Below are 26,097 nucleotides of genomic sequence, written 5' to 3' on the forward strand. Positions count from 1 at the left end.
ACAAGAGATGAGTTAATGCAGTGGAGGAGGAAAAAAACATTATTTATTTGGTTTTCTCTTGACTCATGGTATTATACCTGGAGTATTGGCAAGGTTTTTGTCAGAAAGCTGGCAGACTGCATTACATAGGACGATGACTCTATCCACTCAGACGCATAAAGTTTTAGATCACCAAACTGGTGCAGTGTAGAATTTGACTGCAGAAAAGAAAAAAAGTTTTGTTATAGTCCAACAAAAAAAGTTAAAAGAAGAGACAATATTTCATATTTGCGACCAGACTCTGTCTACTGTACATATTAAGAGGAGAATCTGATTGTTTAGGTATAGGTCAGATGATCTAAACTGCAGGATTTAGGCTGCAGACCATCCCAAATCTGAAGTGGAATATTCGTACTTTACTTTGCTGGTTATCTGATTCTCATCAAAGACGAATCCTAGCAACCAAACTGTAGAGGATAGACGACGCTATGCAATGCTATCAGCACAATGCAAATTACCAACAGAAAGGGTCATTAAATGTTTCACCATCATGTAGGAACTTTTATTTGATTCATACTTCTTTCCTACATATTTGAGCATACTTCTCCCCGGGTGCTGCCATGGATGCATGATGTTATATATTCACAGATATTCTATCATACTTTTCAATGGAGAAAATCAGAAATGTTTAACATGAGAACATTAAAAAGCATTGCAAATTGCATACAAAAACTGTTGATTATCATAAATGTTTTTTATTATATTAAAAGATAAAAAAATATTAAAAGCAGCACCTTTCTCATGATCTCTCTCATCATTGGTGTGTCTGGTGAGTACAGGACCTGTCCTAACAGCATGGGTTTGAGGAAGGCCCAGGCCACTGCACCGCCTGTAGTGTTCACCATATCCAAGTAGAGGCTCATACAGAAGGGACCTGGAGACCAAGACATAAGCAGTATATTAATTAAGCCTGACCACAGCACTTCATCAATATGAACTCAATATGCTGTAAGCAGATTCTCGACAGGTCATTATCATAATGCTTTATTGCACATTTAGCTGTGTGCTGAGATTATGCGTCCATACTAGCATCGTGGGGGATTTTGAATTTCTCAATGAGCTCTTCTCTCTTGTGGTCTGATTGGACGGACGGATCAGTCTCTGTTAAGATAGGAACTGTCGAGATGGCAAACAGTGTCAAGATGCCGTTTTTGCACAAGGCACGAGAGATGGTGTTAAAGGTGGCCCTGCTAGACATGGTGGACCGCTTTCCCCTCACCAACTGTGGGAGAGAGAATCCAAAGACACATTTTAATAAAAAATAATCAACAATAAAAAGTAAAGTAAAGTAAAGTGGGAGAACTTACACTGTGGAACTCTTGGTTGGCCACCAGGTTTAGTTCTCCTATGTTTGTTAGGTATTCCTGCAGTTTGCTAATGGCAGGTACCAGTTTCTGCATCATGTCTGTCAAAAATTTGATCATCTGTAGCATGATTTCCACCAATTCCTGAATCTCTCTGGATAACATCAGCTGTAACACAATACCACAGGGTTATGACAAGCAGCACCATTGGGTAACAGTATTTTTTTAAAAATGTTTTATAGTGGTAATGTCTGTCTGGATATTCCATTATAAATAAATGCCATAGAGACAGAGCGTATTTAGGCCACGCCCACACCGGGGCGAAAAACAATCCAACGCTCTTCATCGACTTTGTATTGTGTGAGGCTGCCTCCTTGTCCTTTTGGACTTATTACAAAAACGTCTCGGTTACGTATGTAACCCTCGTTCCCTGAAGAAGGGGATCTGAACTCAATTCGTCGGTTCAGTTCCGACGTACGTCGAACGTGACCGACTGAAAGGGAAAAGAACAATGTCTAAAAGGTGATATATGACAAGGTGTGCAGCAAACAAGCTAAAAAATTGTTTTTATAAAGCTGTCAACTCCAAAAAATGAGCGTCCAAGGCTCTATTCTCTGTCTCTATTGCATTCTCTATATATGCACTTTTGTCTTTAAACGCTAGTTTTTTTGGGTTACCAGCTTATAAACACTTCCGGGTTTTTGTTTCTGCTTTTTTTAGCTTGTGTTCTGTACATCTTTTCACATATCAGCTTTTAGACACTGTTCTTTTTTTGTTATAAGTCAGAAATAACAAGAAGGCTGCTTCCCGCAATAGAAAGTCAATGTATACAATGTTGGTTTGTCAATGGTGGTTTGTCGACCCCCCCAACCCATGCGGTGGGCGTGGCTTTCAGATTATGAAGCATGTCGCTTTATCTCTATAGCAAAATATTGACCAGCTAATAGCAAGCCATAATCTATTAAAGTAAATTAAAAAAATCATAATAATGTATGTATAAGAAAAAAGGCAACTATTATTACTTAGTTTCATAGTAATCATGTTCGAAAGATACTTGTATTTAACTAACTACAACACAGAGGAGTAGCCTCTGTATTTCATTGGCTATACAGTATGTCAAATACATTGTGGGCCCCCCAGCTCTTTACCCTGAACAAAGCACCCTTCGTGTCCACATGACGGAGAAAGATAACTGTGAAGCTGTACCAATCATCTGACAGTTCACAGAAGGCACGGAAGATTGCCTCACTTGTAGGGTCCAGGTGCAAAGACGAGGGGTCTAAGCACTGGTGCAGGTTTGCCAACCATGTCAAGATCTGTGATGAGAGCAAAGAGGACAAACAGAGACTATTGCATTAATTTGGCACTCTACAAGACTTCACACCAGTGATATGCCAATAAATCAGCAATTTTTTTCTCCTTTTTTTTCCAATATTGTCTGCAATAACCCTGTATGCTTGGCAAATTAACAGTAGTGTTCTATTAAAAGCTGGGGTGTCATGCACTTAGAATTTTTGAGGGGGCACCAATTTGGTACATCCTCCTCTCCATTACCTGTGTTCGCTGAGTTCTGTCGATCAGTAATAGTAATTTTAACAGAGGGCTAAAAAATGTTGTACAAATTCCCCCAACCACATGAATGTGAAAAATCAATGGTTCTACACGAATCGACTGTGAATAGGCTGTGTGACATATTTTAGCTTCAAAATTAAGATATTCAGCAAAAGACAACAACTTTTGGGGCGCTATTTATTTTGTACTTATATATTCTAAGATTAGAATAAAATGTTTAGTTACCTACGCAATGTGTAGAATATCAGATATCAATAAACCACATCATCAAATATATTTGAAAGGATTATTGCCGCTTCCATAGATATTAGCATATAACTATAAATGTTTTTCTGCTAGTACTTAGTTTAGATTAGTGCTTAACAACACAACACGTTATTTACAAATACACATAATTAAACAGAATTACAATTTCCACATCATTCCTAACACATTTCCAAACACCCCACAATAATATATATATATATATATATATATATATATATATATATATATATATATATATATATATATATATATATATATATATATATATATATATATATAGTAAACATCTAGACATTCAATTAAAAAAGCTCTATGAAACCACCATTATCTTGCATTATTTAGGAGATTTTCTTTTTTAAATGTAAAGTGCTTTATAAATAAATAAAAATATTATTATCATTATTATTAAAATAGTGCACTTTAAAATAATCACTGCTATTGGGACAATTTTTTTAATATGCATTTCTTGTGGCCAAAGGAATTGAGTCTATGCTAATTTCAAAGTTAAGTTTATCTTCAATAATTGTTCCTATAGGTAATAAAAAATCAAGACCTGCTGTACAGTTTGTCCCTTTATGACGACTGGTTTGTATGCAAGGCCTGTACCTCATATCCTCTTGTGGTTCCTCAAGCATAGCCCTTTTGTCATTTCGATTATTAAGATGTAAAAAAAAAAAAAATCTACTCTCAAAGCAACAATTAAGACTATCAATATAGTCAAAATATGAGGAGCAATTCCTTCTGACAGGAAACCAATGCATATCATCAGCATACTTTATGAAGGAGAGATTATCATGATCAAACCCAAATATAAACTATTCAGTTCACATATAAACCAAACAGTCAGACATGACATTATTAATACTTATCTGGATTTAAATGTCAGTAAAGCAACGTCAGGTGTCAGGTCTCGCACAATTAGACATTGGGTGAAACAGCCTCAGACTAAAAGGCATCAGACATGAAGGCATCGATTAAAATACACCCAAGGCCCCTATATTTTAATTGCAAAACTCTTGTTCTTTTCTTATGGGTTAAAACAAAATTTGAAATACCTTTGCAGAGGTATACTGTTAGCGAATATGCTAATGCTGTCCACACTAGTGACATTAAGATGAATACCACATGTATGCAGTATGTTCTGCATGCTTTCCTCGCAATAAAAACTTTCCTCCGCTTCGCATCGGGGTCCTGATCACTTTTTCCTCCTATTTAAAGGTGCAAAACTTCCACCTATTTCCTGAGTCTATTTCGCCTGATACCTTTAGGTCTGATGCCTTTTTGTCTGAGGCCATTTCTTCCGATTCCTTTTAGTCTGTGGTTGTTTTACCCGATGCCTAATTGTAAAAAGACCCGATAACTGATGTTGTTTTTCCTGAGATCTGAAGCCTTTCAGTCTGAGGCATGATGCCGTTGTGTCTAATGGCTAAAGCCTTTTAGCCTGAGCCATCATGCTTTTTCTGAAGATGTCCGAAAAAAATTAACACCATACTCTCAGTTTTAATGGGCATGATGCCCCGACTAAAATAATGAACCAGTTCTACTACATCTATACATTTGTATTTAATTTTTTTTTTTACTTTTAGCTTCTGAAGATGTGTAAGATAGTATTAATAAAGTTTTTAGTGAAATTTTTTTTGTGTGTGTTCATACTCTGCAAGAACAAAGAAATTTGGTCGTTTTCTCGAGGTGGCAAGAACAAGAACAAAGTTCATTCTGCCCAGTACATTCCATACTTCATGAGAAAATCAGGTGTCGATCATCTGCGTTTCTCCGCATTGACCACGCCCAGCTTAAATGGATGACCAATCACACGATAGTTCTCGGACACCCGCAAGAAAAAAGTTCTGCTTAGGCGATGTGTTGAGAACAAGCAGCGAGAACTCCCAAACCAGCCCTGGGAACAAGAATTTATTTCTCTGTTCTTGTGGAGTATGTTGAAGCCTTAAGCCACGCAGGAGATGAGGACCAGAGAGAGAGAAGCTGGGACAACACAATGTGCTGGGACTGGAGCTGGAGGAATGCAGAGAAGAACTGCTTAAAGAAACCGGAGAGATTTTTTAGAGAGACTGAGTTTGAACAGTGCGAAGTGCACATTGTCTGATTACCTGAGTTATTGAGAAATAAACAGCCTCGAGTTCCAGCCAGCCGACCCCTGTTGTCTTCTTCCTCACCCACACACACGAGCTATACTGCTTTTACTAAAGGGCATTGCTTCAAAGCAGCTTTACCAAGAATAAAGCCCAACAGCCCTTCATGAGTAAGCCAAAGGCAAACATAGCAATGAAAATGGTCAAAGGTGTTTAGATTGGATAAGGAGGATGGCGATAAAATTCAGAATTAAGTGAGATTCAGTTTATTTATTTATTTTAGTTTCTGCCTCTACTTCTGCCTGTGAAGCCATGATTTGCGGACACCTATTTTGAGCCCCTGAGATGTATGCGTGAGTTATGGTGTACCTGCATGTTGCTGCTGGGTAGAGGGTAATTTAGCAGAGCCTGAAGAACGTTAGGGGGGAAGTTGGTATACCGCTTGACATCCTGAACAAACAGAGTTGTATTTTTCAGCAGCTCTGAAACTTTCACTTCGGCTGTCAAAATTCAAGACAAAAGGCAAGTGAGAGAGCAGACATGCATGTATGACAAGGTTGAAAAAGACTGATTGAACCACCATCTGATAGCTAAGGAACACTGGTGTTTCTGCAGTTCTTTTGCTGGAAGCGACAGCGGTACACACCTGGAGATGTAATATTGATATCAAGAGTTCTCAGAGTGGAGACGTCGAAGCCTACAATTTCAGAGAGAGTTGAGGTCCTTTAAAAAAAAAAGAGAGCGATGGTAAGAGAGAGAGCACCATGAGTATTATTCCTTGAGACAAACCATTCAAAATGTTGTACAATGTATTATATAAATAATGACATTAATTGCATATTGTATTGTGTTGTATTATTATATTAATATTTTTGTCACAAATATAATATTATTATTTTAAACGGAAAACAGTGATAAACAACATTTTATTTAATTATATTTTTTATAAAAATGTGTAATATGTAAACATCTGATTCATTGGAATTTGGGGTCTAAACTAAAAATAAATTCGCAAAAATAAAACTTGCCAATGCTTCATATGAAAAGTGGAATTTTTAGGCTAGTGAGTTTAATCACTTCTCAGTTTGCTACGATTTAGGCAGCGCCACCTAAAGAATGTGACAAATGTAGTGCAAATCGTTGAAAAAGTGGCTACTTACTGGAAAAACTTCACTGTATTTTAAATAATTTGGCTGATTTCACTCTACTAAAAATGTTAGTAGCATGGCTACTTTTAGTAAATTACTCCCCAACACCGGTAACATGCATAATACAAGCTACAACAACAAGGTTTTAGGTTATTATAAAATGCTGTACCAGTTCACGTCAGTGTTGTAAGTGCTAGGGTCTCCGATAAAAGTCTGGAATATCAGATCATAGATGTTGCTGGTTTGGTTCACCAGGCTGGTTGAAAGCACATGTAAGGCCTGGATTGCAGGAACAACGGTGTCACATAGCAGTCTAGGGCCCAGTGGCAGAACCTGGCTGATCAGTTGCACCGAGGCCATGTTTTCCAGAGCACAAACCTATATTATCAAGAAAGAAATTTACAGTTAAACCAACCCTACACAAAAATCCACTCATGTGCTACTGTATATTGACATAAAACTATATGTATGTCTTCAAAATACTTGAAATATAACACACGTTAAACGAGTTTTGAAATTTTGAATAATTATGAGCAACTAAGGACTTTTAATAAATGTCAATTTCTTTCATCTAAACCATCAAAAATCTTACCTGAGTTAACAGGTGGTCCAGTATCAGGCCTGAACTCTCATTTGCCCAGTTGGCTGAGCTAAATTCAAAGGCAGTGTTTAGCGCTCGCAGTAGAAGATGCAGATTTTCTTCAGAGAGGCAAGAGAAATGGAAAAGAGAAAACAAAGATCAAGCTTTAGCAGAGCTAAAGTAACTTAAATTCCCTACAGGCATCATTACTTGCACCTAACTCCGCTTTCAGGCCAACCTTGCAGTGCAGCAAGCAGCAAATGATCTAGCAAAGAAATCCCTCTTAGAAAAGAGACATTGAGAAACTTTATGGTGCCAGTACTGATTTAGATCTGACAGCTCCTACCTGTACAACACCTCAAGCGATATAAAAGATCAGACACTTATGAGGGAAATTAAATGCTCAGGAAGACATCAGCTTTATTAAAGAAAATATAACGCAAATTGAGAGGCTTAAAGAGAAAATGATAAGTGCTACAGACAAAGAAAGTGGGGGAAAACTGTGGATCTGCAGAGAAAAACAAATTGTGCACTCTGAAGTACAGCATTAAAATATTTTTTAAAGTTAACTCTTAAAGAGATTTGATTTAAAAGGAATGGGTTTACTTGAACTATCTACTGATTTAATTATGTCTTGTTTTCTATTTTTTTTATATATATATATATATATAGGGATCTAAAACTTTTTTCAGAACACATATCTCAATTAGGTTTATTTTCCCAAATGTTTTCTTGCACAAATGTCTCTAAATTGTGTTATATTTATGCCTAAAACATTTGCCAATGGGGTAAACATTATCGTAAGACATATTCTCAGAAAACAAGCTTTAATATCTTACATACTTTTTCTTGTCAAGAAATTTAAGGTTTAAAATGTCTTCCTTTTTGTGTGTTTTACGGGGGGGGGGGGGTGTAGAAAGAGCGTAGAAGAGAGTAGCAATGAAGAAAACAGAAACATTTGCTATTTTAAAGATCAGAGGCACTGTAAAAAGCTTTCTCATATACTCTGTCTGGCCACATGCCTCCTGGCTGAATATTACAGAATACTGACTTCAAACTTGCCATTTACTGCATTGCTATGAAAACCAATTTTATTTTTATTTTTTGCAAAGACATAAACATTAAGCAACATACATTGTTTAATGTCTATGGGGATTACTAAGAGTAATTTATTCAGTGGGAAAATATGGAGTCTGCAACATTCACTGTGAACATGCATCTTGTTCTTGAGCTAAACAAATGTAAATTATGCAGAAATATAATTATGTATTCACACGGCTGAATGCAAAATGCTTAAACGCACAATATGCAACTGTGGATATCTAGTCAGCACATAAGATTGTTGAAATAAAACCCCTGAATGAACAGTGTTAAAGGTCAGTAGATGTAGTGAGATGATGTATATACCTTGGGATTCGTTGGCCAGACTCCTCATGATGGACTTAACAAGAGGAGAATACTGCAGGTCATCCGGAAGGCTATTAGCAAGGTTTGTCAGCAACACAGGCAGCCTATGCAAACATTGAAAAGTTGAATTAACTAACAAAACGTTGATCTTTTTGCTGGACTAACTTAGTCATAATGCACTATATTATGGATTATGATCATTGATTTATTTTTTATAACCTCAAGAATGTGTTCTTTTCAGAGTCATAAACTATATTTCTCTGAAGCAGTAAGCGTTTATGCAGGGTAAATGCCATGGAGGATGAAAATATAAGAGCAAAGTAATAGCCTTGCAATGAACAAGAAAAAGAAATGAAAAACTAGGCCTTGTTATGAGCTCATAACCAGGAAGCCTTGAGAGCAGAACCTTAAAGAAACTCACTTGTCGGTCCAGTTAGTGTCATTCATCTCCAGCAGATGGCCAATATTCATGTTAGAAGCCCCCAGCACTATGTTGGCGAGTTCAGACTCTACACTGCTGCTATTGCCCAGCGAAATGAGATTTTGGATGGTGTGCAGCAGCTGCTGGGTAATATCAGCTATTCGGGTGATAGGGCTTTGGTCTGCTTGGATGATCATTAAGATTGTCTTCAGTGTATGCTCCAGGTCACCTATAATGCTGCTGGAAGAGTTGGTGTCAATGTGGGGCACCATGATCAGAAGGTTGTTGAAAGAATTGACTACTTGAGATACAGCCACATTGACATCCCCAAAGGTGCTGGTGTCATTAAGAACAAAAGACATTGTCTCCATGAGTTTGAGCGTGATATTAATGTATGGATGTCCCTCAACAGGCATTATCGAGTATATGGAAGATGCAACCTCACTTAAAGAGTTCACAACTTGTACAATTTGGATAGGGGAACCGGATAACTTAAGACCTTCAAAGAGACTCACGGACACTTGATTAGACACAGTCATCAAGATGTAGACCAGGCCATCTGGAGTCATATGCGTGGATGTCGGATCATAAGTAATGTTTAGAGAGTTAAGGAGAGACTGTGTTACCAACTGAGAGATTTCTGGGAAGTTGGATGTGATGTCTGCAGTGTTGGATACTTTTGAAAGTGCAGTGAAAAGAGCTGATTTGATAGCAAAGAGGTACGGGTGTGTTTCCTTGGGGACAATGATAACCATCTGATTGAATGTCTGGGTCAAAAGCCTTTCCCTCTCAGCATCGCTGCTCAGGCTGTAGTTTGACATGGAGAGGTTGAATAGGATGTGGGTGGCCATGGCACTGCTAAGAATGAGGGGATGGGTGACCTCTTGAATGGACTGTCCATTTGGAAGAGTTGTGATATTTGAGAGGGCAAGGACGTGGTTTAGGGAGTTAGAAATCTTGCTGGTGGACATCATGACTTTTTCTATGTCTCCAGGATATGCCTCAAGCAATGCAAAGGCTTGCAGCATTTGTCTAGATATGTTGAAATACACTGCTACCTCTCCAGAGAGGAGCGAGGCAAAGGTTTCAGCAGTTTGATCCATGGCTGCCAAATAGGATGCTATGCTCATCTGCGACCCTGTACTGGAAAATGAGCCAATTATGTTTTGGAGAATGCCAGTGACCTGAGGGCTGATGTCGTCGATTTCCTCAAAATTCTCGCTAAGGATGCTGTTGAGCGTTGTGAGGAACTGGATTGCAGTGTCAGTGCCATTTCCTTCATGTGAGACAATGTTCGACACCGAAGCTTGAAGTTGTTGGGCCATGTGCTCGATTCTTTGTGCGATGTTCAGAGATGGTTGGTCAGATAGTGCCACGGCCAAATCAACCATTCTTCCAAGGCTTTCTGTCAGCTTCTCTACTTTATCAATGTCCTGCAAACTCCCTCCTTCACTAGCAATGTTCATGAACATCTCTAGGAACCGTTGTCCATTACTAGGGAGTGTCAAGTCAGACAACACCTTCAGAGCTGTGTCGATAGTATCCTCCTGACTCGCGTTTCCAGCCGGTTCCCTCGAAAGTCCCTTCAGGATGACACCCAAGTCTGGATTTGCAAAGAAAACATGGATGGTCTCGAAAATTTCAGTCGAGGTGGCTGGAATGGCGAGAACATCAAGCAAGGCTCGGTAGTCAATGTTAAGAAGGTCAAGGAAGTCATCCACTGGTTCCCTCTGTACTCCATGTGCCGCAGTTCTGGCCTTTCTTGTATTGGAGACAAGACCTTGAAGGTTCTGTCCATGAGCAATTTGCATTTTAAGTGGGCTTAGATATTGTTCCACAGGTGCAAAGAGGTCACTGGTTAGCTTGATCTGTTTCAGCAGGTGCAAAACATTTCCTACAATGTCTATAAAAGTGTCTGACAAGCATGACAGAGGATTTGGCATCTTAGTTAGAGCATCCCTTAAAATCTCGTACAACTTGCGCAGGATCTCCAAGGTAAAATTGAGTCCATCATCTTCAGTAGTGTACAGCCAGCTGAAAAACTCAACAGATTTCCATAGGGTGCCACTTGTATCTTCCAAATACAGAACCTGCTGCATTACTCCATTAAGCATGGGCCAGTCTTCCAGCAATCCTGTACCAATTATTTGCTGGATCACTTCTTTTATTATATTGTCAACCATGCTTCCATTGTGGTTCATAAATATGTCTCCACTCAAGATATAACTAATCATTTCCTCTGTGAAATTCATTCCGGTCAGTGTGATCTCCAAAGCCTGCATGATGATCACATGGCTTGCAGTTGAGTTTTGATGGGGATTGCTATTCTTTAGGATGACCTCAATGGTTTTTCCAATTGCCTCGATGTATGGCGTCATCCAGGGAGCTTCTGTCTTAATTTGCTCCAGAGTCATTTGTACTGTGGGGAGGCTGTTGAGAGAGAAATTATTATTGTATGACCACAAAAAAGTTACAAATAAAAATGGCTCTTTAGCTATCCATTCACTAGCTTGATTAGATAATGTACTGTCTGCTATGCATCATATGCAAGAGATTATGAACTATTACAGTCCAAGATATTTAAAACGATCTTTATTAATCGGCCAAAAAAACAAACATAAAATGTCTAAAATTGTTAAACTCGATAATTTATATTTAAATGCTGCAAAATGGTATATAATTCATCTTGATTTTGTTCACCATTTCAGTGGGCACTAACATTATATTAATAGAATTGTATAGTTATAACAGAATTTCCATCACGTTCAGTGATCTACAGCGATAGCATAAATGTTCCTGCGGTCGTACGTGACTGATTTGCCCAGATATGCACAAATGCATAATTTGATTCCAATCAGTAGTCAGTTCATTACAGGGATGAGCACATAAAGCAGAATCAATTTAAGAGAAACGGAGATAGAGATAACAGAATAATAGAAACTACTTTATCTGCTCAAACCTGTTTGGAAGCAAAGGAGTCAAACTGAACAAATCAACCTTAATGCAAATTTAATTACTCTTACTTAGTTTGTTTGCATGATTCTAACCCCTGGTCCTTATGGGTAATACCTGCAAATCTCTGCAAATTTGAGGATGTATTTCGGTAATATAATCGGGCTCATGATAATGTCGAGGTATAATGGGCGTATGAATGCATGTGGAATTGCTGCATACTTTTGTTGTCACCAAATTATTCAAGCTATACAGTTTGAAAAATAATGCTGAAAAGCTCAATACACACTGAAGCACAGAGTGTGTGTATCTTTGTAAAAGATCTTTCCCTGTTATAAGACTGCCATTTGTTTTCTGTCTTTTAAAATGACTCAGGTCATGTTTCATGGTGAGAATATATGTCCCTGTAAAAATAACTAATTTATAAATAAATCCTTATTAGCTGTACCTTTGGTACAGCTGCATTTGGAAAAGCTGGACATTCCAGTCAGACTGGTTTGTTAATTTTGACACTGAGAGGTTGGAAAGCATTGATGTGTGATACAACAGGACTTCTGTTAGGTGAATGCTAGCAAAGGTATTGTTCAGGATCGCCTCGTAGAAAGTCTCCAGTGACCCGGCCATTATTCCTGCAGTGACGTTTATCCAAAGAGGATTCATCTCCATTCCCTGTTTAGAAACGCAGAGGGACAAAGTTTAAATCAGTCTTTAGTGCACATCACCATCTAGTGGGGACATATGACAGTTGCATTTGAGAGCCATCAAAAAGAAAAAGAAAAAAAGACTGCTATTACCAAATTACTAACATAAAAATTGTAAATTGTTCATAAAACTGTAACTTGTCTCACCGTCATATTGAAGGCTGGAGTTGTGTCTCCTGGCTTATTGAAGGCTGCTATGACTGGCAGTAGGCTGATGTTACACCACAAAGTGACACGGTCTTCACTTATTCCAGTCACAACTTTGACATCCTGCCATATCTGCTGCACGTAGCTGCAGTTCAAGTTCTGACCCCCCAAACCAGCCTGAGGGGAGAGCATTGGAAATTAAATAATTATCAGAGAAAGCAGAGATTGCAAGAGATGCAATTTATTATTTAATACTAAAGGCAAAATGTCTTCAAGTTCACAGAGACAGCTTGTAAAAGCAAGAAAAACTACAATATACACAGACAAATTATACACAGTTTCATTTTTTCAATCTTATTCTTCAGGGTCTTGTCACATTTTTAACTAAATAAAAAATATACCAGCCAAATAAATTCATACATAAACACATTTTCTCAGTTTGTCATGATTGCAAACAGTTTTGACTATGATTCATTCATTAGGCCCAAGGGAAAGGGAGGGGGGCCTCTCCATGATCTTGTTTTATGCCTTGTGAATTCAAGTGATGTGATCATTGATACTCCCATAGACAAAGCCTTCACTGAACAAGTAGTGGGAAAGTATGGATATATGACTCCTGCCAGGATTTGAGCAGCTATTGTAAAAGGAAACCAAATTCTCTCTAGGGATAAAAAGCAGTATCTAACACACATTAGCTAATCTAGGCTAGTTGTTTATCTGTGATTAATACACTTTTTGGCACACTGAATGGGACTTTTGGGTCAAGACTAATAGATGAATAGATGCCATAGTTGTTTGGAAGCTAATTAACAAATAATACCAGGGTTATTCAAGATCTTATTTCCTCAGCGCCTGATCAAAAACATAGCACATTACTGTGATATTATGTTCTCACTAATACAACGAGATCTTAACACTAAGCTCTAAGCCAACCTTTCATCGTCTTTCTTCGTGAAATCAGGTACTCTTCAATTGGCATCATAGGGAGCCATTTCTCTCATTTCCAATCAGGCACTTAATAGGCATCTATCTCCATTTTGATGAGTCATGCTTGTATAATGGCACTCTTTCTTTCTACTGTCACTAAGGACTGTTTTAAGCTAGACCAACAACAAACAAGTATGTATCTGATATGAATGCGGTATGTGTCATTAATGAGAAGGTCAATCATTCTTCATCAAGCTTCAGAGGGATTAAACAGAAATTTCAGTTCACCAACCCTCTATTATATGCTGAACACCACGCATTCTTTACATTCTGCGAGTCTCTTAACTCCTCAATGTCTTAACAGTAACTTCATCAGCAGTACATCAGTAGATAGCAATGTTGTTCTAACCTGTAGAGCAGCTTCTGCAGTCAACACAATGGCCTGTGGCAATCCACCAACAATAGACTGAGCAGTAAAACTGCTTGTGTTCAGAACTTGGAAAATATCTGACAAAAGGCTGGACAAGGGCTGCTGAAGAACATGGAAAAGCTCTGTAGAAAATAAAGCACTTGCATTATAGATACAGTTAAGATCTGGAAGAATCTGTTCTTAAACATGGAAACCTACACTCCAACTCTGCTGCAGCTGTATTTAACATGAGGGCATGCTTTTCTCACCTGTTTGTGTCTGCAAGTTGTGAGTACTGTTGATAATGACCTCTTGAATTGTGGATACAATAGACGGCAACGAATCCCACATAGGAGTATCTCTGAAGGTTGAAAACAGAGCAGCCAGCATCTCCTCCAACCTGTTCAACAAACAAAGTCAGATTAACATTCAAAAGCTGAGAGACAATGAAAAAAAAATCTAATATAGTGTGTTGTTATGCATGTTTATGGGTTTGATTAAATTACCACATATGGGTTTAATAAAATTACCACACACAGATAGCAGCAAAATAAACTTTTGACAATTGCTGCTCAAATCTTTGTGGGGTTTAAATGTGATTTACAAAACGTTTATCCATTAAAGATGGGACAGTACTAACTTTATTTGGACCAACTTGCCCCTCAGAATCACAACATATAAATATGATTATTTACTCATCTGGCCAGAGCTCACAGCAAGGAGGGATAAGAAAGACTGACTCTTTGACTATAAAATAAAATTGCATAATTGGGGCACTTTGACATTCTGGGATTCTGAAGAACATTCTCCATCCTGACCAATATAGCAGAATTTAATCAGCTGATTTAGTGGGCATCCTTTTAGAAGACTTGAAAAATTGACACACCTACTGATGTTTACTGAAATTGTGATGCCTCTGACATTTCTACCACCACTTTCATAATTTTTTAATCATTTAAGAGTAGAAAACCAATAAACACTTGATTCAGCATATACAACAAATGACTCTGCACTGACAACATTTTTTTGACCAAATCCAAAGTAAACAAAAGCTATCAGATCTTCAGTGTGAGAAAAAACTCATTAGTCACAGCCAAAAAATGTCTAACAAGATCAGTGTTATCAGAGAATCTCATGGCAACATGGACACTCTGATTCTCTTGACATTGTAAATGAAGATTTTGACTGAAAATCTAATACTGGGATGCCATCCTTACTTGTCAAAGGTCAGCTGGTCAGCTCTTCCAGAGAGGATCTGGACCAGAACGGCTACAGATTCTGTGACAGTCTGAGCAGACTCATTCAGGAACGGTGACACAGAGCCCAGAAAGACGGAAAGCTGTGGTAAAGTTTAAAACAAGTATAAATTGACATGCCTGTGTGTTTTATTCATACAATAATTCACTATATATATGTTAATAACAGACATTCGAGAAATTAATGCAATTTACCTGTTCTGTTATTTCATTTAGGCTGCCAAGACTGAAGTTTGCTAAGTTATCCCACATGTTTGTATGTCCTGTGAAAAATAATATGGTACATACATATATCTATGACAACCAGATTAAATGAAAAAAGAAGGATGCACACAATAATTATCATCCAGTGAATTCCAACAAACACCACACACTAAACTTGCCTTCATTTGAGTTTAGAACGTACTCTGTGACCTTAAGAATTACAGATATGACGGGCTGAGCTGTGTTGTTAGATGGCAGGGAATTCTGAAGCTCTCTCATTATATTTACAATGCTGAAAATGAGAAAGAAAACATCATTAACTTCCATGACACATGCATACACAAATACATACTGCATAAACATTACCATTAAAACATTTGGGGTTGGTAAGATGTTTTAATGTTTTTAAAATAAGATCAAAATACAGTAAAACACTAATATTGTGAAACATTGTCTGCATTATCTAAATTTACAGTAGCTAGAATCAAAGGCTGAGAATCACTGTTCTATCCATATTTAAAGAAAGAGCAAGAGCAAGAGTAAGAGAGACAGATACAATACTTTAGAAATAGTTTACACTTACACTTCATTCCATTTGTCAAATCCAGTAGGTTGGGAGATTGTCTGCAAATAGTTCAAAATGCTGTTTTTTATGGGAACCAAAACCTCAGCCACCTCTGCTGGCAAAAGGGCATGAATCACTCCTACCATCTGGATAGTCTCCTGAGTGAGGTTGCTAGCTTTACTGTAGTCCATGTTAGAGTTCAGGATCAGCTGAAGTGAACCATGAATTGCACCAAGAATGCTGTTGACCACATCCTGAGGTAGAGCTCCAGTCTCATTACTCATACTCTCCAGAAACACTCTCACAGAACTGATGATGGCTTCTGTAAAGTTTTCACTTTGGAGACCACCTTCAGTGCTAGCCACCTGTAGAGCATAGGTTAGTGTCTGAGACACTTGTCCAGTGACTGATAGAAAGGTTATGTCCTCAGGAGCGAGCAATGGGGCCAGTGCTTCCAAAAGCTGATTAAGATCCATCCCAGTTGTTGTGAGATCTACTGTGCTAGCATTCCCCTGGAATATTCCGGCAAGTGCCATTGTTAATTGTTGGTTAATAATCCAGTCCTTTGTCAAGTTGCCTCCATTTGAGCTCAAAACAAATTCCATGAGGTTTAGCAGCATAGATATGATGGGCGAAGCTGTGTTGTTCGACGGCCAGGAAACCTGAAGTTCTTTCATGACATTTAGAACTCTGAAAAAATAAAAGAACATTGTTCTCAAGTTTCTCAAGAGACTTCTCATGACTCTTTCATAAGATATAAGAGATTAGTTGCATTTATTAACAGTGTTATTAATCTTACAGAAGATTTTAGAAAAAGCTAATTTCCCCCCAAAAAATAATTATTTAGAATAAAATCATTATAGGCTAGGCTATTCATATGCAAAAAAGTAATAAAACACAATTCATGAAACATTAATTATACAATATAAAATACAAGAGAAAACTATTTTTCTCATTTAAAAAACGAATTTAAATCTGACAATTTGCCCCAACCAGAGTTTTACAAAAAATACCTTTGTATTGCATTAGCGTTCTACGTCTCTCTCTATTTTTATTGCATCACATTAATAACCATTACAAAAATATAATGGTATTGGAATTTTTGTGTGGTGGACAAAATTAGTTAAAGAAAATATCCTGATTAAAGAAGATTTATAGTGCTATCCAGCTCTTCACACTCCAGTCCTTTAAGAAGCAGAAATGGACCTTTTGAATATGCGCATAGAAATGGCAAAAGAAGCAGGTGAACATTTCTGTCACTGAGGTTGCATCCAAAATAGCATACTTCCCTACTACATACAGTAAGGTGAAAAACAATATGTGAAAAGAGTAGCATGTTCGAATTCACAGTATTTATAAAACAGTATGCAAAATGTACCCGGAGGACCTACTACTACCGGCGAGATTCTGAAGTGCGCATCCAATGGACACTTTACAATCCCATGAGGCCATGGGAGGGAATACATAAATGGCAGTGAAGTGACACAACAGATGCTGGTATTCATACTATATTAAAGAACACACTTTTTTAACACTCAAAGTGAGTAGAAGAGCAATGGTGGCAACTGCAATTTTACTTGTTAAAAAGTCAGTCACAATATAATGATCTTGTACTGAATTCACCCAACTGGATATTCATTACCTTATCAAAAGATTGAGTTCTGCTGAAGAAAGTAAGTCTTATGAGTTTGGAATGACGTGGTTGAGTAAATGATGACAGAATTAGCATTTTGAGCAAATTATTCCTTTAACAATTACCAAGTGCAAGAGAAATAAAATGGCATAACTTGTAGGCGGTTCTAGGAGCTACAAAGGCTTAGAACCACTGTTCTTTAGGGCCTTCTAACACTAGTCACAGTTGGAACTTTTTGTTTTGTAGAAAACAGTTAGAAAAGTGCTTTCGCTAAGAGTCTGTCTAATAAATGTATCATTTATGCAGCAAAGCATTTTTCACTTAATTGTACTGCACATATCAGATTATTACAGAGGCAGCTGACATTGATGGAGGAATTTGCAGCTTTACTCACAAACTACAATTCATGCTGATCAATACAGTGAGAACCAGACCTGTTATAAATCTAAACATACTTCAGTGAATTGAAAAGTACTATCCAAGTAGAAATATAAGATGATTGTTGTTGTAATAATGTTAAAAAATAACAAGAGCTTTTCAGTGCTATGGCACATTTAGCAATCACACTACATGTCCGGACACGGTACAAAGGAATAACATTAGTCAAATGAACCAGATTTTGGGGGTTAAGTGTTGGCACAGTTCAGATTGCCTAATGTGAGTTTACCCTTACTCACAGCACATATTGAAAGACAGAGATAGCCAAAATGACTTGGAAGAAATAAATTGTCTGTACTTACACTTCATTCCAATTGTCAGGTCCACCAGGTTGGGAGATGTTCTTCAAATAGGTTAGAATGCCACTTGTGATTGGAACCAATGCTTCAGCTGCCTCTGCTGGCAAAAGGGCGTGAATCGCTTTCTCTAGCATCTGCACAGTTTCTTGTGTAAGGCTGCTAGTTTGATTGTAGTTCATATTGGAGTTTAGGATCATCTGAAGTGAACCATTAAGAGCACCAAGAATATTGTCAACCACATCCTGAGGAAGAGCTCCAGTCTCATTAGACATACTCATAAGAACCAATCTGAAAGCACTGATGACGGCTTCTGTGAAGTTTTCATTTTGGAGACCACCTTCTGTGCTAGCAACCTGTAGAGCGTAGTTTATTCTCTGAGACACCTGTTCAGCAATAGAAATGAAGATATTTTCCTCAGGAAAGAGTAATGGGGCTATGGCTTGCAAAAGTTGGTCAAGATCTACACCAGTTGCTGCAAGATCTACAGAACTAACGTTTCCCTGGAAGACTGTGGCAAGTGCCATTGTCAGTTGTTGGTTAATGATCCAGTGCTTTGACATGTTGCCTTCATTTGAGCTCAGAAGGTTTTCTGTGAATTTTATTATCATTGATATGATGGGCTGAGCTGTGTTGTTAGAAGGCAGGGAATTCTGAAGTTCTGCCATCATGTTTATAATGCTGAAAAAGAAAATCAGTAATACTCTCATCTCCCCTTCAAATATACACATATATAGAAATTTAATTAGAAAGTGAGAGTAAAACAGAGAAAAAAATATATATGCAACAAATACATTATAGTGTCTACACTTACAGTTCATTCCACTGATCAAATCCAGCAGGTTCGGAGATGTTTTTCAGAAAGTTTAAAATGCTGTTTTTGATGGGAACCAACACCTCAGCTGTCTCAGCTGGTAAAAGGCCATGAATCGCCTCCTCTACCATCTGGATAGTCTGCTGTGTGAGGTTGCCAATTTGAGGATAGCTCATATTGGGGTTCAGGATCAGCTGAAGTGAACTACTGAAAGCACCAATAATTTTGTCAACTACTTCCTGAGGTAGAGATCCAGTCTCATTAGACATACTCTGCAGAACTACTCTGACAGCACTGATGACAGTTTCTGTGAAGTTTTTACTTTGGAGACCACCTTCAGTGCTAGTCATCTGCAGAGCGTAGTTTAGTGTCTGAGACACCTGCTCAGCGACAGAAAGGAAAGCTCTTTCCTCAGGGGAGAGAAGGGGGGCCATGACTTTCAAAAGCTGGTCAAGATCCACCCCAGCTGTTGTGAGATCTTCAATACTAACATTTCCCTGGAAGATTCTGGCAAATTCAATTGTCAGCTGTTGGTTAATGATCCAGTCTTTTGTCAAGTTGCCTTCATTTGAACTCAGAAGAATTTCTGTGGCCTTGATTATCATTGATATAATGGGCTGAGCTGTGTTGTTTGATGGGAGGGAATTCTGAAGTTCTGTCATCACATTTATAATGCTGAAAAAGCAAAAGAACATCAGTACAATTGTCATCGCTCCTCAAAATATACATAAATAACATATTGTATACACAAATGTAAAAAGAAAGCGAAAGTGAAACAGTGAGAAAGAATGACATCCAAAAAATATATAGTCTCTATGCTTACAGTTCATTCCATTGATCAAATCCAGCAGGTTGGGAGGTGTTATTTAGATAGGTCAAAATGCTGTTTTTAATGGGAACCAACACCTCAGCTGCCTCTGCTGGTAAAAGGGCATGAATCGCTCCTTCTACCATCTGAATAGTCTCCTGTGTGAGGTTGCCAAGTTGAGCATAGCTCATATTGGGGTTCAGGATCAGCTGAAGTGAACCACTAATAGCACCAATGATATCGTCAACAACATCCTGAGGTAGAGCTCCAGTCTCATTAGACATACCCTCCAGAAACACTCTCACAGAACTGATGATGGCTTCTGTAAAGTTTTCACTTTGTAGACCACCATCAGTGCTAGCCACCTGTAGAGCATAGGTTAGTGTCTGAGACATCTGCTCGGCGACAGAAAGGAAGACTCTGTCCTCAGAAGAGAGTAATGGGGCTATGGCTTGTAAAAGTTGGTCAAGATCCATCCCAGTTGTTGCAAGATCTACCGAACTAACATTCCCCTGGAATATTCTGTCAAGTGCCATTGTCAGTTGTTGGTTAATGATCCAGTCCTTTGACATGTTGCCTTCATTTGAGCTCAGAAGGTTTTCTGTGACTTTTATTATCATTGATATGATGGGCTGAGCTGTGTTGTTAGAAGGCAGGGAATTATGAAGTTCTGTCATCACATTTATAATGCTAAAAAAGAAGATCAATACAATTGTCATCTCTCATCCAAATATACACATATATAGAAATTTAATTAGTGAGTGATAGTGAAACACAGAGAGAGAACAATATTCAAATACAAATATATTGTGTCTACACTTACAGTTCATTCCACTGATCAAATCCAGCAGGTTCGGAGATGTTATTCAGAAAGGTTAAAATGCTGTTTTTTATAGGAACCATCACCTCAGTCGCCTCCACTGGTAAAAGGCCATGAATCGCCTCCTCTACCATCTGGATAGTCTGCTGTGTGAGTTTGCCAAGTTGAGCATAGCTCATATTGGGGTTCAGGATCAGCTGAAGTGAACTACTGAAAGCACCAATAATTTTGTCAACTACTTCCTGAGGTAGAGATCCAGTCTCATTAGACATACTCTGCAGAACTACTCTGACAGCACTGATGACAGTTTCTGTGAAGTTTTTACTTTGGAGACCACCTTCAGTGCTAGTCATCTGCAGAGCGTAGTTTAGTGTCTGAGACACCTGCTCAGCAACAGAAAGGAAAGCTCTTTCCTCAGGGGAGAGAAGGGGTGCAATGGCTTTCAAAAGCTGGTCAAGATCCACCCCAGCTGTTGTGAGATCTACAATACTAACATTTCCCTGGAAGATTCTGGCAAATTCAATTGTCAGCTGTTGGTTAATGATCCAGTCTTTTGTCAAGTTGCCTTCATTTGAACTCAGAAGAATTTCTGTGGCCTTGATTATCATTGATATAATGGGCTGAGCTGTGTTGTTTGATGGGAGGGAATTCTGAAGTTCTGTCATCACATTTATAATGCTGAAAAAGCAAAAGAACATCAGTACAATTGTCATCGCTCCTCAAAATATACATAAATAACATATTGTATACACAAATGTAAAAAGAAAGCGAAAGTGAAACAGTGAGAAAGAATGACATCCAAAAAATATATAGTCTCTATGCTTACAGTTCATTCCATTGATCAAATCCAGCAGGTTGGGAGGTGTTATTTAGATAGGTCAAAATGCTGTTTTTAATGGGAACCAACACCTCAGCTGCCTCTGCTGGTAAAAGGGCATGAATCGCTCCTTCTACCATCTGAATAGTCTCCTGTGTGAGGTTGCCAAGTTGAGCATAGCTCATATTGGGGTTCAGGATCAGCTGAAGTGAACCACTAATAGCACCAATGATATCGTCAACAACATCCTGAGGTAGAGCTCCAGTCTCATTAGACATACCCTCCAGAAACACTCTCACAGAACTGATGATGGCTTCTGTAAAGTTTTCACTTTGTAGACCACCATCAGTGCTAGCCACCTGTAGAGCATAGGTTAGTGTCTGAGACATCTGCTCGGCGACAGAAAGGAAGACTCTGTCCTCAGAAGAGAGTAATGGGGCTATGGCTTGTAAAAGTTGGTCAAGATCCATCCCAGTTGTTGCAAGATCTACCGAACTAAAATTCCCCTGGAATATTCTGTCAAGTGCCATTGTCAGTTGTTGGTTAATGATCCAGTCCTTTGACATGTTGCCTTCATTTGAGCTCAGAAGGTTTTCTGTGACTTTTATTATCATTGATATGATGGGCTGAGCTGTGTTGTTAGAAGGCAGGGCATTCTGAAGTTCTATCATCACATTTATAATTCTGAAAAAGAAAATCAGTACTGTCATCTCTCCTCCAAACATACACATATATAAAACATTTATTAGAAAGCAAGAGTGAAACAGAGAGAAAGAATAATATGCAAATACCAAGATATGGTCGCTACACTTACAGTTCATTCCACTGATCAAATCCAGCAGGTTCGGAGATGTTATTCAGAAAAGTTAAAATGCTGCTTTTTATAGGAACCATCACCACAGTCGCCTCCGCTGGTAAAAGTCCATGAATCGCCTCCTCTACCATCTGGATAGTCTCCAGTGTGAGATTGCCAAGTTGAGGATAGCTCATATTGGGGTTCAGGATTAGCTTAAGTAGACCATGAAAAGCACCTGGAATATTGTCAACCACATTGTGAGGTACAACTCCGGTCTCATTAGAAATACTTTCCAGAACGACTTGCACAATGTTAAAGATGGCTTTTGTAAAGTTTTCACTTTGGAGACCACCATCAGCACTAGCCATCTGCAGAGCGTAGTTAAGTGTCTTAGACACTTGTTCAGTGACAGCAAGGAAGGCTCTGTCCTCCGGGGAGAGAAGGGGGGCTATGGCTTGCAAAAGCTGGTCAAGATCCACCCCAGCTGTTGTGAAATCTACAAAACTAGCATTCCCCTGGAAGATTCTGGCAAGTGCAATCGTCAGTTGTTGGTTAATGATCCAATCCTTTGTCAAGTTGCCTTCATTTGAGCTCAGAATGAATTCTAAGACCTTCGTCAACATGGATCCAATAGGCTGAGCTGTGTTGTTTGATGGCATGGAATTCTGAAATTCTTTCATCACATTGATAATGCTGAAAAAAGAAAAGTCATCTGTTATGGAATCTTCCTATCTCTTTATGCACATGCAGTTACTTATAGATGCAGACACTTCATTTGGAACAAACAAATAAATAATTAAATAAGAATTAAACAATAATTTGGACTTAACTTACAGTTCATTCCATTTGTCAGGTCCACTAGGTTGGGAGATGGTCTGCAAATAGGTGAGAATGCTATGTGTGATTGGAACCAATACCTCAGCCACCTCTGCTGGCAAAAGTGCATGAATCAGACCCTCCACCCTTTGGAGAGTTTCCTGTGTGAGATTTCTAGCTTGAGCATAGCTCATATTGGTGTTTAGGACCAGCTGAAGGGAACCGTTAAAAGCACTAAGAATATTTTCAACCACCTCCCGAGGTGGAACATAAGTCTCATTAGACATACTGTCCAGAACCACTCTCACAGCACTGAGGATAGCTTTGGTGAAGTTTTCATTTTGGAGACCACCATCAGTGCTAGCCACCTGTAGAGCATAGTTTACTGCCTGAGAGACCTGGTCAACAACAGCGAGATACTCTCTCTCTCCAGGAGGAAGTAGAGGAGTCATGGCTTGGAGGAGCTTTTCAAGATCCATTCCAGGTGTTGTGATATCTACAGAGTTCATTTCCCATTGGAAAATTCTGGCAAGTGCCGTTGTCACATGTGGGTTGGTGATCCAATCCCTTATCAAGCTGAGATAGGTCATGATCTGAGCTTCAATTTCAGTAGGAATACTAGTGTTCATTGGGAAGCCAAGAAAATCATAGAACACCTGCTGAATCTTAAGGTTTCTTTTAACCAGTTCCAGCTCTCCTTGCAGCACAATCATAATTGTATTAGCAACTCGTACAAGATCTTCGCCTTCCAGAGGAAACTGCAAATGGGTCAAGTTCTGATTCATCACCAGCGTTTCCAAATCTGCCTCTGCATTGTTGAGTGCCACCTGCATTTCTGCCATTTGTATCAGATGATTGAGAATACCTGCAAACATACTGCCACTGGTGGCATTTCTAAGCTTGCTTAGATACCACTGTGTGATATCTCCATACACCTTCTGTGCATACTGCCCCTGTGCCATCAATGTTGAGTTAATGGTGTGGTATGGATAATGTTCTCTGATTATCTTTTTCAAGAGGTCTTCCAGAATGTTTAGCTCATTTGTAATTTCAGTGATGTTCTCTAGACTGAGACCCTGAAGGTTCTGTCTGATGGCTGACAGTGTCGTTATTAGTACCTCTTCTGTCAATGCAAGTGGGTCAGATCCAGAACTAGACATATTACTTAGTTTCTGATACTCTACCACAGTGATATTAAGCCAATCTTTAAGATTCATTTGAGTGTTCTCTGCCAAAGGTATTATTTCAAGTAAACCAGAAGCACTTTGAATGATCTGAAAGACACATTTGGCTTCTCCACTGGCAGAATGCCATTGGGGAGATTGTGTGGTTTGAGGGTTCAGGCATTGTGGGATTTGAACGGCCATATTCAGAGTCTTCAGTATGGATGCTGACCATTTATTATAAATTGTAGAATTGATTTGTGCTAATTCAAAAATGGTGAGGTTAGAGGCTTGTAGTCCTTGACTGATATTGAAAACAGGAGATGCAAAAGCCTGCTCGAGAAGATGTTGAACCTTCCCCACAATTTCCATGGAGGCTTCTGCAGGGCGGGACATGTTCCATGGAAGGAACAGAGTGAGTACATCAACTACAACGGAGAGAGTCATGTTACTCTGAAGAGGTGTTATTGGGAGAGTGACATTATTTCCAAATGCAAGCATTGCACCAAGAAAATCAAATACATTCTGGACATCAGCAACACAGTCCTGGCCAAGAGCTGAACAGATCTCCAAATCTCGAATGAGGGTATGAGTCTTATTTAGCCCTGATTCTAGCTGATACTGCTGCTCTGGAGGCAAAAGGGCTCCAAATTGGCTTAAAATTGTGAGAAGAACTGTAAAACCCGTCTCGTTGTTTAGCATTTGGATGGACTCGTTGTTCAAGACCTGAAGAATGTCCATGATCACTGGGTGCATGCTGGTTGTTTGGGATCCTCCTGACAACAGGCTCTCTATCTGCTCCAGTCCAAGAGTTGCTAAGATGTCATTTAACAGACTGAGTGAGAGTTGAGTGTCAAACTGCTGTGGGGACTCAATGTTGGAGAGGAACTGAATTTCTTTTTCAACTGTATTAATGAGGTCAAGCAACAAGTCTTGTAGTGAAATGTCACTACCAAGCAGTTGACTAGGTATGCTGTTGGCAAGGACTTGCTGCAAAAGTGCCATGTAGCTGTTTTGGAGGAAAGCTACTGTTCCCTGGAGAGGTCTAAAATCACAAGAAAAATGTCTGTATTACAGTGGAATGTAAAATGTCTGTATTACAGTGGAATGTAAATAAATGTAGTCTATAACAAAATAATCTATATTCTTAATGTATCAACTATAGGTGCAGTTTAATACATTTGAATATCATTAATGCACATAGTAGTACAGGAAGTAAATATATATACAATATGACTTTGGTATTAGTACATGTTTTGCAGTAAACAATCACTACCTTAGCAGGCTCTCAGGTTTAGAAATCACTTCACTGATCAAAGAATCAATCAGTGGAACAGCTGTTTCCCAGGTAAAGCCAGTCTGACAGGTGAAGGTCGATGAATTAAAAGTGCCTGCAAAAAGGAGGGCATAATTCACTGCACTGTGTATATTAATTATAATTTTGTTGAAATAAATTAAATGACAATCATGCAGTAATTCCACTATTATGTTAAGTGATAGGATAATTGGAAATTATAACTGCAAGATAATTTACATTTATAACATTTATAAAATTATATAAAATTAAATATATATATATAGTTATATTTATGTAAAATCAATACAAATGGCAACATTTTAAGGTTGAATTTGTTAACATTAGTTAATGCATTAGGTTTCATGATACAATTTATAATAACGATTTTATGATTTTGTTAAATGGTCATT

General features: G+C 38.4%; 1 protein-coding gene across 2 annotated transcripts in view; it reads right to left on the reverse strand.

The window, feature by feature from the left end:
- The window catches only part of abca12 (ATP-binding cassette, sub-family A (ABC1), member 12), an 89,988-nt gene that overhangs the window by 46,489 nt on the left and 17,402 nt on the right, over positions 1–26,097 (reverse strand). Inside the window, exons 18-44 of one of the 2 annotated variants that reach the window (XM_067444324.1) lie at positions 25,667–25,781; positions 23,246–25,435; positions 22,430–23,104; positions 21,625–22,299; positions 20,802–21,476; positions 19,994–20,668; positions 19,171–19,845; positions 18,363–19,037; positions 16,008–16,679; positions 15,604–15,716; positions 15,416–15,483; positions 15,182–15,303; positions 14,234–14,364; positions 13,965–14,107; positions 12,629–12,805; positions 12,229–12,449; positions 8,829–11,258; positions 8,408–8,511; positions 7,013–7,119; positions 6,590–6,798; positions 5,919–5,995; positions 5,642–5,772; positions 2,492–2,659; positions 1,347–1,511; positions 1,066–1,261; positions 774–913; positions 78–197 (exon numbers count right to left, since the gene is read on the reverse strand). In XM_067444324.1, the coding sequence (XP_067300425.1) occupies positions 78–197; positions 774–913; positions 1,066–1,261; positions 1,347–1,511; positions 2,492–2,659; positions 5,642–5,772; positions 5,919–5,995; positions 6,590–6,798; positions 7,013–7,119; positions 8,408–8,511; positions 8,829–11,258; positions 12,229–12,449; positions 12,629–12,805; positions 13,965–14,107; positions 14,234–14,364; positions 15,182–15,303; positions 15,416–15,483; positions 15,604–15,716; positions 16,008–16,679; positions 18,363–19,037; positions 19,171–19,845; positions 19,994–20,668; positions 20,802–21,476; positions 21,625–22,299; positions 22,430–23,104; positions 23,246–25,435; positions 25,667–25,781 (11,849 nt within the window). The remainder of the gene's footprint in view (positions 1–77; positions 198–773; positions 914–1,065; positions 1,262–1,346; positions 1,512–2,491; positions 2,660–5,641; positions 5,773–5,918; positions 5,996–6,589; positions 6,799–7,012; positions 7,120–8,407; positions 8,512–8,828; positions 11,259–12,228; positions 12,450–12,628; positions 12,806–13,964; positions 14,108–14,233; positions 14,365–15,181; positions 15,304–15,415; positions 15,484–15,603; positions 15,717–16,007; positions 16,680–18,362; positions 19,038–19,170; positions 19,846–19,993; positions 20,669–20,801; positions 21,477–21,624; positions 22,300–22,429; positions 23,105–23,245; positions 25,436–25,666; positions 25,782–26,097) is intronic. The other variant, XM_067444325.1, reaches the window with a different exon arrangement.

Source organism: Pseudorasbora parva, chromosome 5 (genome assembly GCF_024679245.1).
Source record: "Pseudorasbora parva isolate DD20220531a chromosome 5, ASM2467924v1, whole genome shotgun sequence".
NCBI classification, from domain to species: domain Eukaryota; kingdom Metazoa; phylum Chordata; class Actinopteri; order Cypriniformes; family Gobionidae; genus Pseudorasbora; species Pseudorasbora parva.